The sequence below is a fragment of the Staurois parvus genome, unplaced genomic scaffold, assembly GCF_062004578.1.
Source record: "Staurois parvus isolate SC_StPar_1 unplaced genomic scaffold, SC_StPar_1.0 ptg000578l, whole genome shotgun sequence".
NCBI lineage: Eukaryota > Metazoa > Chordata > Amphibia > Anura > Ranidae > Staurois > Staurois parvus.
Window position 1 is genome coordinate 3,355,279 of NW_028318374.1, and position 13,025 is coordinate 3,368,303.

At 41.3% G+C, this 13,025-nt stretch overlaps 1 protein-coding gene across 2 annotated transcripts in view; it reads left to right on the forward strand.

Annotated features, from left to right (window-relative positions):
• Positions 1-13,025, forward strand: part of LOC149450216 (serine/threonine-protein kinase TNNI3K) — a 452,856-nt gene that overhangs the window by 105,375 nt on the left and 334,456 nt on the right. For both annotated transcript variants that reach the window (XM_089692165.1, XM_089692163.1), the window contains one exon: positions 12,591-12,689. In XM_089692165.1, the coding sequence (XP_089548291.1) occupies positions 12,591-12,689 (99 nt within the window). The remainder of the gene's footprint in view (positions 1-12,590; positions 12,690-13,025) is intronic.

Below are 13,025 nucleotides of genomic sequence, written 5' to 3' on the forward strand. Positions count from 1 at the left end.
TTCCTTTCCTTCTCCATACTCTTCTCTTCCCATCACTCTGGTACAAGTTGATCTCGGTCTCATCTGTCCATAGGATGTTGTTCCAGAACTGTGAAGGCTTTTTTACATGTCGTTTGGCAAACTCTAATCTGGCCTTCCTGTTTTTGAGGCTCACCAATGGTTTACATCTTGTGGTGAACCCTCTGTATTCACTCTGGTGAAGTCTTCTCTTGATTGTTGACTTTGACACACATACACCTACCTCCTGGATAGTGTTCTTGATCTGGCCAACTGTTGTGAAGGGTGTTTTCTTCACCAGGGAAAGAATTCTTTGTCATCCACCACAGTTGTTTTACGTGGTCTTCCGGGTCTTTTGGTGTTGCTGAGCTCACCGGTGCGTTCCTTTTTTTTTAAGAATGTTCCAAACAGTTGTTTTGGCCACGCCTAATGTTTTTGCTATCTCTCTGATGGGTTTGTTTTGTTTTTTCAGCCTAATGATGGCTTGCTTCACTGATAGTGACAGCTCTTTGGATCTCATCTTGAGATTTGACAGAAACAGATTCCAAATGCAAATAGCACACTTGAAATGAACTCTGGACCTTTTATCTGCTCATTGTAATTGGGATAATGAGAGAATAACACACACCTGGCCATGGAACAGCTGAGAAGACAATTGTCCCATTACTTTTGGTCCCTTAAAAAGTGGGAGGCACATATGCAAACTGTTGTAATTCCTACACCGTTCACCTGATTTAGATGTAAATACCCTCAAATTAAAGCTGACAGTCTGCAGTTAAAGCACATCTTGTTCATTTCATTTCAAATCCATTGTGGTGGTGTATAGAGCCAAAAATGTTAGAATTGTGTCGATGTCCCAATATTTATGGACCTGACTGTATATAGTTTTCCTCTGAGTACTCCAGTTTTCTCCCACTTTCCAAAGACATGCTGCTTAATTGGCTCCTGTCTAAACTGGCCCTAGTATGTGTATGTATGAATGTGAGTTAGGGACCTTAGATTGTACACCCCTTGAGGGTTAGGGGCTGATGCGAATGTACAATAAATATGTAAAGCGCTGTGTAAACTGATGGTGCTATATAAGTACCTGAAATAAATAAATACACAGTCATAGCAATGAAGATGAATTGAAAGTTGGAACCGTCAGTCCTGCCAAATGTAACTGCAGCACCTCATGTTTTTATTAGTATCCAAAATGCAAAGCTTGTACACAAAGTGCAAATCAAAAGATCCTTCTCATGTACCAATTAGGGATGAGCTCTTGGTCTGGTCCAAACATACGTTTGGACTGAATTTTGAGTATTCGGAGGTTCTGTGACTGGCCAAACTAGATGGGCGTTGGGCCGAACTGAACCTCTGGCTGCAGTGGGAATGAACCTTTTTCCTCTCTTACAGTTTTACCTCTACCCAGGAACTGGGAGCTGTCATTCATGGTGAGGAAGCGGTGAGATTGGACAAGTCAAAGGGTTTATCTTCCGGCGGATCAATAGGCATTGTTTATTATGATTGTCACCGATCTGCATCGCCCTATGACTTGATTGATGATAGATTTACATTGTGGAACGAACATTTAAAAAAAAAAAAACAACATAATTTTTTACTTTCTGCTATAAAATATCTACAATAAAAAAGTTAAAAAATCTAATTTCTGCCAAAATGTATTCTGCTACATGTTTTTGGCAAAACAAATCCCAATACGTGTATATTGATTGGTTTGCATGTTATATTGTCTACAAACTATGGGATATGAACTGGATTTTTTAAATGGCGGTGATCAGCGACTTATAGTGCGACAGGTAATCTGACACTAACTGACACAGAATGGGAACTGGCTAACTGCCACTGACATCACCAGTGACACTTATATGGTGATCAGTGATAATACTATAAACTGTCACTGAACTAATGACACTGGCTGGGAAGGGGTTAACATCTCAGGTAATCAAGGGGCTAAATGTGTGCCTAACAAGTGTATATTTGTGTAATGTGTCCTGATTTTTAATAAACATCTCTTGGTTTCTTCTCCCTGTGAAGGCTCATGGGAGCTTCCAGATTCCCATAATTCCCCTGCCGGCAGACATCCACAATCACCTAGCCACGGTTGAGGGGAAGAGGCTCTTGTTCTTATTAACATAGGGACAAAGGGTTTTATCAGGAAGGTCCCCCCTGACAAGGTATCCTCCCTATGTTGAGGGCATGTGACCTGGTACAATCCAGGAGGGAGGCTGGGGAGCGCAGGATATATTCAATACGTTAACATGTTTTAGAAGTAGAGTTATCCTTTAAACATGCATTTCTTTAATGAGCTCCCAGCAACACAACGCCATGCGACATACACCTTTAAATGTGGATTGACTCACTATCTTTCTAGCTAACGGATTAAATCATGGGGGAAGAGAAAGCGAATGCTAGATCACGGAATTAAAAGTGATAATGTTTTCCTCGGTGATAATTTACTGCATCTGTTTCAGCGCCGTTCTGACGGTGGCGCTTTGGGAATTCCGTAAGCTTATCTGGCGAAACAGAATTCTAGTAAGCCGCCTGCATTAGAAGAGCAAAGCAAGTCAGAGCTTGGCACTGCACAGCAACGAAGGAGATCGCTGATGCTTTCAATGCCTAACAAAGTTTGTAATTTCAGTTGAAAACAGTATTAAAGCTGAACTTCAGGCAGATATAAAATCAGAAATGAGTGCAGCTCTATGATCAATAATACATACTATAGTTTATGCTATGTAAGTACCTAAAATTGACTCTGAGCCTCTTGTAATCCCATCTACAGCAGAGCATAGACTTGGAGAGGGAGAAGTTGCAAATTAATCCATTCCATTGTGCTGCAGTTCAACGTGCAAAGAACATGCTGATAGGAGGGGAGAGCAGAATGACAGATAGATAAACTGATGAGTCTGCTGCTTGTGAATGTATTTATTTATTACAGGTGCTTATATAGCGCTGTCAATGTATGCAGTGCTGTACAGGGGCGGACTGACAACTCATGTGGCCCCCGGGCAATAGGGGATCATGGGACCCCTGTGTCCTTGCCCTAACTCAAAAAAGCCTATGAAAAAGGTACCAGGGGCATCTCATGGGGCCCCCTACTGACCCCGGGCCCTCGGGCAGTGCCCGAATTTCCAAATGGTCAGTCTGCCCCTGGTGCTGTACATATATATTGTACATTCACATCAGTCCCTAACCCTCAGGCTAGGTGCAAATCTGTGCGGGTGGTGCAGCTGCGGACCCACGGGTGGGTACCATTAGTTCTAATGGCACGCTGCCAGCTCTGGTAAACGTAGGTTTCCGTTCCGGCTGCGTTTTCCAAACAAGTGCAGGGACTTCTTTACCTGCGTGTCATGGGGCACGGGAGTCCATTCAAATGAATGGGCTCTCATGCCTGTGCAGGGTGTGGCCAGCATGGCCGGATATATGTGAACCTAGGGTCAAGGGGTGTACAATCTAAGGTCCCTAACTCACAATCATATATATCCATACTAGGGCCAATTTACCCCCGGTTCACATCTCTGCGGCTGTGCGGGCCGCGTTTTGCACGGGCACGAGAGCCCATTCATTTGAATGGACTCCCGTGCCAGTGACACGCAGGGAAAGAGGTCCCTGCACTTCTTTGGAAAATGCAGCTCGGTTCCCAGTACAGTTGCGGTTTTCAGTACAGTCAGCGTTCCATTAGAGCAAATGGCACCCACCCTCGGGTCCGCAATTCTCTGTGCGGGTGGTGCGCTACATGTATTTTCGTAGTGGCACCACCTGCACAGATGTGAACCTAGGGTACGACAGGAGCCAATTAACCTGGAGTGTGGAAGGAAGCCAGAGCACCTGGAGAAAACCCACACGGACACAGGGAGAGCATGCAAACTCCAGGCAGGTGGTGCCTGTATCTTCCACTTCATGATCAGTGTACATGTCCCCTCCGCGGAAAGCCAATTACCGACTCTCCTCTCCTCTCGAGCTGTCAGCGTGACAGCTCGAGAGGAGAGAAATGCCGATAACCAGCATTTCCATGTTTACATGTGGTCAGCTGTGATTGGACACAGCTGATCACATGACCGAGTCGACATCTTCGGCTCTTTCCGTGATCCGCTGTGTCCGAGGGACACAGCGCACCGGCGATCGCATGCGTGGTGAGAATGGAAGGACGTCATATGACATCCTATCAGAACGAGAGAACCACCTTGCGCCCGTCATTGTACTATATGGCGGGCGGAAGGTGGTTAAGCAAGCAGTTACCACCATGTTGTGTTTTTTGATAGCCCATAGTGCTGCAGGATTCTTTTACCAAGTGTTGAATGTGAATATAGATTTTATATTCAATAGTACAATCCAGGTAAATTGACTCAAAACCTTTATGGTTCTATCAAAGAATAATTCCACCTCATGGTTTTTGTATCCTAAAGACAAGGGATGGAACATTCAGCTTTTTGATGAGTACCATTGAGCTTGCTTTGCATTGATTGAACCTTCGAAGCATTCATTGTTCCTGGCAGTAAGCGTTACATTTTTGCTTGTTGCTATATGGGAATCACAAGAGAGAAAAGAAAAGAAAATTCCTGATGAACAGCTACCATCCCCAAAATATTGGATAAATATACATGAGGGACTACCTAAGTTAAATGGGACTTTTAAGGCATGAATACATAGACTAAAAATATATGAAATCTGCATTTTCCATCAAATTTCCACTCATATAAAAAATAAAGCATGACAAACTCTGCAAAAAAGATCATATTGTAACATAACATCACCATCAAAATACATTGTTTGGTTACAGAGATAGTCTTTATAAAAATCCTATTTTACTGTGTATATACAGTTGTGTTCAAAATAATAGCAGTGTGTTGAAAAAAGTGAATAAAGCTCAAAATCCCTCTAATAGCTTTTATTTCCATCCACACAAATGCATTGGGAACACGACACATTCTATTCCAAATCAAAACATGAAGAAAAATAGATCAAATTTGTGTTTTTCCTCTAAACAAATTGAAGAAAAGTGAATATTAGACTGTTCAAAAAAATTGTAGTGTTTGTATTCTTCTTTACAAACTCAAACATTCACTATATAAACTGAAAAATGTTTGAAGATTTTGCTTTCCTTTGAATCACCTAATGAATATTTGGTTGTAGTCGCACTGTTTCTGAGAACTGCTGTACATCTGTGTTGCATGGAGTCACCCAACTTCTGGCCCCTGTGAACAGGTATTCCAGCCCAGGATGATTGGACGACATTCCACAGTTCTTCTCTATTTCTTGGTTTTGCCTCAGAAACTGCATTTTTGATGTCACCCCACAAGTTCTCTATTGGATTAAGATCCGGGGATTGGGCTGGCCACTCCATAACGTCAATCTTGTTGGTCTGGAACCAAGATGTTGCACGTTTACTGGTGTGTTTGGGGTCCTTGTCTTGTTGGAACACCCATTTCAAGGGCATTTCCTCTTCCGCATAAGGCAGCATGACCTCTTCAAGTATTCTGATGTATTCAAACTGATCCATGATCCCTGGTATGCGATAAATAGGCCCAACACCGTAGTATGAGAAACATCCCCATATCATGATGCTTGCACCACCATGCTTCACTGTCTTCACAGTGTACTGTGGCTTGAATTCAGTGTTTGGGGGTCGTCTGACAAACTGTCTCCGGCCACTAGACACAAAAAGAACAATCTTACTTTCATCAGTCCACAAAATGTTGCGCCATTTGTCTTTAGGCCAGTCAATGTGCTCTTTGGCAAATTGTAACCTCTTCAGCACATGTCTTTTTTTCAACAGTGGGACTTTGCGGGGGCTTCTTGCAGATAGCTTGGCTTCACATAGGCGTCTTCTAATTGTAACAGTACTCACAGGGAACTTTAGACCTTCTTTGATCTTCCTGGAGCTGATTGTTGGCTGAGTCCTTGCCATTTTGGCTATTCTTCTATCCATTCAAATGGTAGTTTTTCGCTTTCTTCCACGTCTTTCAGGTTTTGGTTGCCATTTTAAAGCATTTGCGATCATTTTAGCTGAGCAGCCTATCATTTTCTGCACTTCTTTATATGTTTTCCCCTCTCCAATCAACTTTTTAATCAATGGGTTGTTCTTCTGAACAATGTCTGGAACAACCCATTTTCCTCAGACTTTCAGAGAGAAATGCACTGTAACCAGCATGTACAGCATTTGCTGCCTTCCTTCCTTAAATAAGGGCAATAATTGCCACCTGTTTTCAAAGAATGAATGACCTCACTAATAGAACTCCACACTGCTATTATTTTGAACATGCCCCTTTCAATTAGTGATTCAATTACACAGAATCAGCAGCATGCATGTCATGACTGTTGGGTCTGTTGGATTTCTATTACTCTACTACACCTTCTAGTAAATTATTTGTTATGTAGAAATATCATTTCTACCAAAAACAGTGATTGATCCGGTTAGTGATGTCTGACTGCTATTATTTTGAACACAACTGTATGTATATGTATATATATATATATATATCACTCCAGTCCTCTTTATCACCATCTCTATATGTATATAAAATATATACAGTTGCAAGAAAAAGTATGTGAACCCCTTGGGATTACGTGGAGTTTTGCATGAATTGGGCATAAAATGTGCTCTGAACGTCATCTAAGTCACAACAATAGAAGAACACAGTCTGCTGAACATAATACTACACAAACATTAGATGTTGCCATGGTTTAATTGCACATAACATGTAAACATTCACAGTGCAGGGAGGAAAAAGTTTGTGAGGCCCTAGCTTAATGACTTCTCCCAGAGCTAATTGGAGCCAGGAGTGAGCCAACCTTGACTCCAATCAGTGTGATGATATTGGATGTGTTGCTGACAGCTGTCCTGCCCTCAAAAAACACACACACCTGTTTTGGGTTTACTGGTTTCAAGAAGCACTGTCTGATGTGAACCATGCCTCGCAGAAAAGAGCTCTCAGAAGACCTACAATCAAGAATTGTTGACTTGCATGAAGCTGGAAAGGGTTACAAAAGTATCTCCAAAAGCCTTGATGTTCATGTGTCCATGGTAAGACAGACTGTCTACAAATGGAGAACGTTTAGCACTGTTGCTACTCTCCCTAGGCATGGTCGTCCTGTAAAAATGACTGCAAGAGCACAGCGCAGAATGCTGCATGAGGTAAAGAAGAATCCCAGAGTGTCAGCTAAAGACCTACAGAAATCTCTGGCACATGCTAACATTTTTGTTGACACATCTACAATAAGGAAAACATGAAACAAGAATGGAGTACATGGGAGGACACCACGGAGGAAGCCATTGCTGTCCAAAAAGAAGATTGCAGCACGTTTGAAGTTTGCAAAAGAGCACCTGGATGTTCCACAGCACTACTGGCAAAATATACTGTGGACAGATGAAACCAAGATTGAGTTGTTTGGGAAGAACACACAACACTGTGTGCAGAAAAAAGTCACAGCAAACCAACATCAAAACCTCATCCCCACTGTAAAACATGGCGGAGGGAGCATCATGGTTTGGGGCTGCTTTGCTGCCTCAGGGCCTGGACGGATTGTTGTCATTGATGGGAAAATTAATTCCAGAGTTTATCAAGACATTTTGCAGGAAAACGTACGACCATCTGTCCGCCAACTGAAGCTCCGCAGAGGATGGGTGATGCAACAGGACAATGACCCAAAGCATACAAGTAATTCAACAAAACAATGGCTGCAACAGCACAGAATACGCCTTCTGGAGTGGCCCAGTCAGAGTCCTGACCTCAACCCGATTGAAATGCAGTGGCATGACCTTAAGAGAGTGATTCACACCAGACATCCCAAGAATATTGCTACACTGAAACAGTTTTGTGAAGAGGAGTGGTCCAAAATTACTCCAGATCGTTGTGCAGGTCTGATCTGCAACTACAGGAAACGTTTGGTTGAGGTTATTGCTGCCAAAGGAGGGTCAACCAGTTATTAAGTCCAAAGGTTCACATACTTTTTCCTTCCTGCACTGTGAATGTTTACATGTTATGTGCAATTAAACCATGGCAACATCTAATGTTTGTGTAGTATTATGTTCAGCAGACTGTGTTCTTCTATTGTTGTGACTTAGATGACGTTCAGAACACATTTTATGCCCAATTCATGCAAAACTCCACGTAATCCCAAGGGGTTCACATACTTTTTCTTGCAACTGTATATAAAAAAAAACCCTTAGCACCCACCTATAGAGCCTTCTCCAGATGTGCAAGTAACAAAATCACATTCATTTTGAAATTCAATATTAAAACCACTTATTACTCATAGATAAACACATCAAAAACAAACCCCCAGGGCGATAATAACATACTGGATTTTGTAGTGAATATCTTATCTCTCAGTATATCATTATAAGACACTTTATTTCATGTAACATTTTTTATTAACGAGTGGCAGTAATCTTCTAATACAGTTTGTAGGCAACCAGTTTCTTCATCTTCAAAACCAATCGCTAATCCTCAATAGGTACATAAAGGTATTGTATAATCAAATCTTGTATAGATCTATCAACTAGCCACACATATAAATATTCATTGTATTGTAGAATGGATTGTTGTGATGAATTCATTTATTCCATACATAACATAGTTACATAGTTGGTAAGGTTGAATAAAGACACCAGTCCATCCAATTCAACCTGTGTGGGTGTGTGTATGTACAGTGGGGATCGAAAGTTTGGGCACACCAGCTAAAAATGTGTATTAATGTGCATAAAGAAGCCAAGGAAAGATGGAAAAATCTCCAAAAGGCATCAAATTACAGATTAGACATTCTTATAATATGTCAACAAAAGTTAGATTTTATTTCCATCATTTACACTTTCAAAATAACAGAAAATAAAAAAATGGCGTCTGCAAAAGTTTGGGCACCCTGCAGAGTTAATATCTTGTACTGCCCCCTTTGCCAAGCTGATACCTGCCAGTGTCATGGATTGTTCTCAATCATCGTCTGGGAAGACCAGGTGATGTCAATCTCAAAGGTTTTAAATGCCCAGACTCATCTGACCTTGCCCCAACAATCAGCACCATGGGTTCTTCTAAGCAGTTGTCTAGAAAACTGAAACTGAAAATAGTTGACGCTCACAAAGCTGGAGAAGGCTATAAGAAGATAGCAAAGCGTTTTCAGATGTCAATATCCTCTGTTCGGAATGTAATTAAGAAATGGCAGTCATCAGGAACAGTGGAAGTTAAAGCAAGATCTGGAAGACCAAGAAAAATATCAGACAGAACAGCTCGCAGGATTGTGAGAAAAACTATTCAAAACCCACATTTGACTGCACGATCCCTCCAGAAAGATCTGGCAGACACTGGAGTTGTGGTACACTATTCCACTATAAAGAGATACTTGTACAAATATGGTCTTCATGGAAGAGTCATCAGAAGAAAACCTCTTCTACGTCCTCACCACAAAAATCATCGTTTGAACTTTGCAAATGAACATATAGACAAGCCTGATGCATTTTGGAAACAAGTTCTGTGGACCGATGAGGTTAAAATTGAACTTTTTGGCCGGAATGAGCAAAGGTACGTTTGGAGAAGAAGGGGCACAGAATTTAATGAAAAGAACCTCTGTCCAACTGTTAAGCATGGGGTTGGATCAATCATGCTTTGGGGTTGTGTTGCAGCCAGTGGCACAGGGAACATCTCACGAGTAGAAGGAAAAATGGATTCAATAAAATTTCAGCAAATTTTGGATGGTAACTTCATGCCATCTGTGAAAAAGCTGAAGTTAAAGAGAGGATGGCTTCTACAAATGGATAATGATCCTAAACACACCTCGAAATCCACGGGGGATTACATCAAGAGGCGTAAACTGAAGGTTTTGCCATGGCCTTCACAATCTCCTGACCTCAACATAATTGAAAATCTATGGATAGACCTTAAAAGAGCCGTGCGTGACAGACAGCCCAGAAATCTCAAAGAACTGGAAGACTTTTGTAAGGAAGAATGGGCAAAGATACCTCAAACAAGAATTGAAAGACTCTTGGCTGGCTACAAAAAGCGTTTACAAGCTGTGATACTTGCCAAAGGGGACAGTACAAGATATTAACTCTGCAGGGGCCCAAACCTTTGCAGACGCCATTTTTTTGTTTTCTGTTATTTTGAAAGTGTAAATGATGGAAATAAAATCTAACTTTTGTTGACATATTATAAGAATGTCTAATCTGTAATTTGATGCCTTTTGGAGATTTTTCCATCTTTCCTTGGCTTCTTTATGCACATTAATACACATTTTTAGCTGGGGTGCCCAAACTTTTGATCCCCACTGTATGTGTGTTTTTATGTCAATACTATTTCCCATATCTATGTATATTTCAAGATACTCATTTAAGAGTTTTTTCCCACTGACACTTCCCACTGACACCACTGATTGTGAAAGGGAGTTCACATCCTTACCGCTCTGAAGAACCTCCTATGCAGTTGAAGGTCGAACACTTCTCCAATTTCATTGAGTGTCCCCTTGTCTTCTTAGACTCACTGAGGCTGAATAGTTTATTACCTATGCTAGAATCACCATTGAGGTATTTGTATATCTCTATCATATTTCCACTCAAGCATCTCTTCTCCAGGGAGATACGTCTAATGCTTGTAGTTGTTCCTCGTAACTGAGTCTTTTTGGGGATGTCTCTACCAGCTTTGCACATCTAGAGAGGGACATTTGTGCCCATTCGTCTTTGCAAAATAGCTAAAGATCTGTCAGATTGGATGGAGAGCGTCTGGGAACAGCAATTTTCAAGTCTTGCCACAGATTCTCAGTTGGCTTTAGGTCTGGACTTTGACTGGGCCATTCTAACACATGAAGATGCTTTGATCTAAACCATTCCATTGTAGCTCTGGCTGTATGTTTCGGGTCGTTGTCCTGCTGATAGGTGAACCTCCACCCCAGTTTCAAGTGTTTTGCAGATTCTAGCAGGTTTTCTTCTAAGATTGCCCTGTATTTGGCTCCATCCATCTTCTCATCAACTCTGACCAGCTTCCCTGTCACTGTTGAAGAAAAGCATCCCCACAACATAATGCTGCCACCACCATGTTTCACGGTGGGGATGGTGTGTTCAGGGTGATGTGCAGTGTTAGTTTTCCGCCACACATAGCATTTTGCTTTTAGGCCAAAAAGTTAAATTTTGGTCTCCTCTGACTAGAGAACCTTCTTCCACATGTTTGCTGTGTCCCCCACATGGCTTCTCACAAACTGCAAATGGGACTTCTTATGGCTTTTTTTTTCAACACTGGCTTTCTTCTGGCCACTCTTCCATAAAGGCCACGTTTGTGGAGTGTAGGACTAATAGTTGTCCTGTGGACATATTCTCCCACCTGAGCTGTGGATCTCTGCAGCTCCTCCAGAGTTACCATGGGCCTCTTGGCTGCTTCTCTAATTAATACTCTCCTTGCCCGGCCTGTCAGTTTAGGTGGACGGCCATGTCTTGGTAGGTTTGCAGTTGTCGCATACTCTTTCCATTTTCGGATGATGGATTGAACAGTGCTCCGTGAGATGTTCAACGTTTGGGATATTTTTTTATAACCTAACCCTTCTCCACAACTTTATCCCTGACCTGTCTGGTGTGTTCCTTGTTCATGATGCTGTATGTTCACTAATGCTGCCACTCTGTGTTGGTCTATCACATAAAATCCCAATAAAATACATTTACATTTTTGGTTGTAACATGACAAAATGTGGAACATTTCAAGGGGTATGAATACTTTTTCAAGGTGTATATATATATATATATATATATATATAATCTTTTTTTTAACAAGTGATACGAAGATACTGCTGCTGTTTTTTTTCACTCACTACTACACCACCTCCCTCTTCTCCCTCTTTCAGCACTCTGCTATGGCAGTGGACAGAGTTGGTAGGGGTTAGAATTTAAAATGAGATGCTGCAAAGACTGGTGAACTATTGGTGGTAGAACGATTAGCTAGAAAATTAATATTAAAAGTTAGTTCTCAGCACAGATGCCCCCCTCTTCCCTGACAACTTCCATCCACAGTTTTGGTCCCTAGTAATGTCCTGACTATGCCAACAGCTCTCTTGCTACCTGCCATTGATTTCGACATGCTTTATGCTAAGATCAATGACCGTGGGGAGGTTGACAGGTTCCCCATCAATATTTTGTAATGGAGCCCCATGATCCGTAGTTACATCCTGCCTTCAGGCTCATATACACTGTAATGCCTATATCTTACATTCACAAGGAAGGTCTAATCTAGCTACATAAAACTGAAAGATGACTGCGGACTGTAGCCTCGGGGGAGCAGAATTAAAAGGCAATTATTGAACTTTCGCGCTGTTTTAAGACATAGTAAAGAACACAAATGGTCTCTCCGTTCCTTATAGGTGGGGGTGGAAATAGTAGGTCATTGTTAAATTACACTCTGTTTTCTCTCCCCCTTTTATTGGCACATTTCACGTAGCGATCACAGTGTATAGCTTCTGATCATTTCATTTTGCCCAAGGACAAACACATTTCCTTTAAATCAACTCCTATCAATCCTATCCATCCACTGTCCTTCCCACGCCATGCCTGACTGCCGACGTGTTCATGTCATTGTCTCTCTGTCATCGTGTCTGTGTCACACGTCATGTCTTTATTCTTTACTCAGGCTGTGGATATTTTACTGCAACATGGAGCCTATGTCAATGTTCAGGACGCTGTCTTCTTCACCCCGCTACACATCGCAGCGTACAACGGTCATGAGCAGGTGAGGTATACCAAGTCAAGGCCAAGAAACAGGATGTGATATAGTTATTTCCATACAGATCACAAAAACCTCAAGGTGTCATTTCTGAGAACTACCCTTTTATGTCCCACATGGAAGAAAATATATTTGAAATACTACAATTTTGGCCATATTCAATATTTTTAAAAATATATTTCAATAAACATATATACATATATATATATATATATATACTGTATGTTAAAATGAGTTTTTATTACAAAATAGATGAAAAATATTTTTAAAAATACATTTTCAAATATACTGTATGTCTTTAAAAATACATTTAATCTACATTTTTGGAATGCATTTACAAAT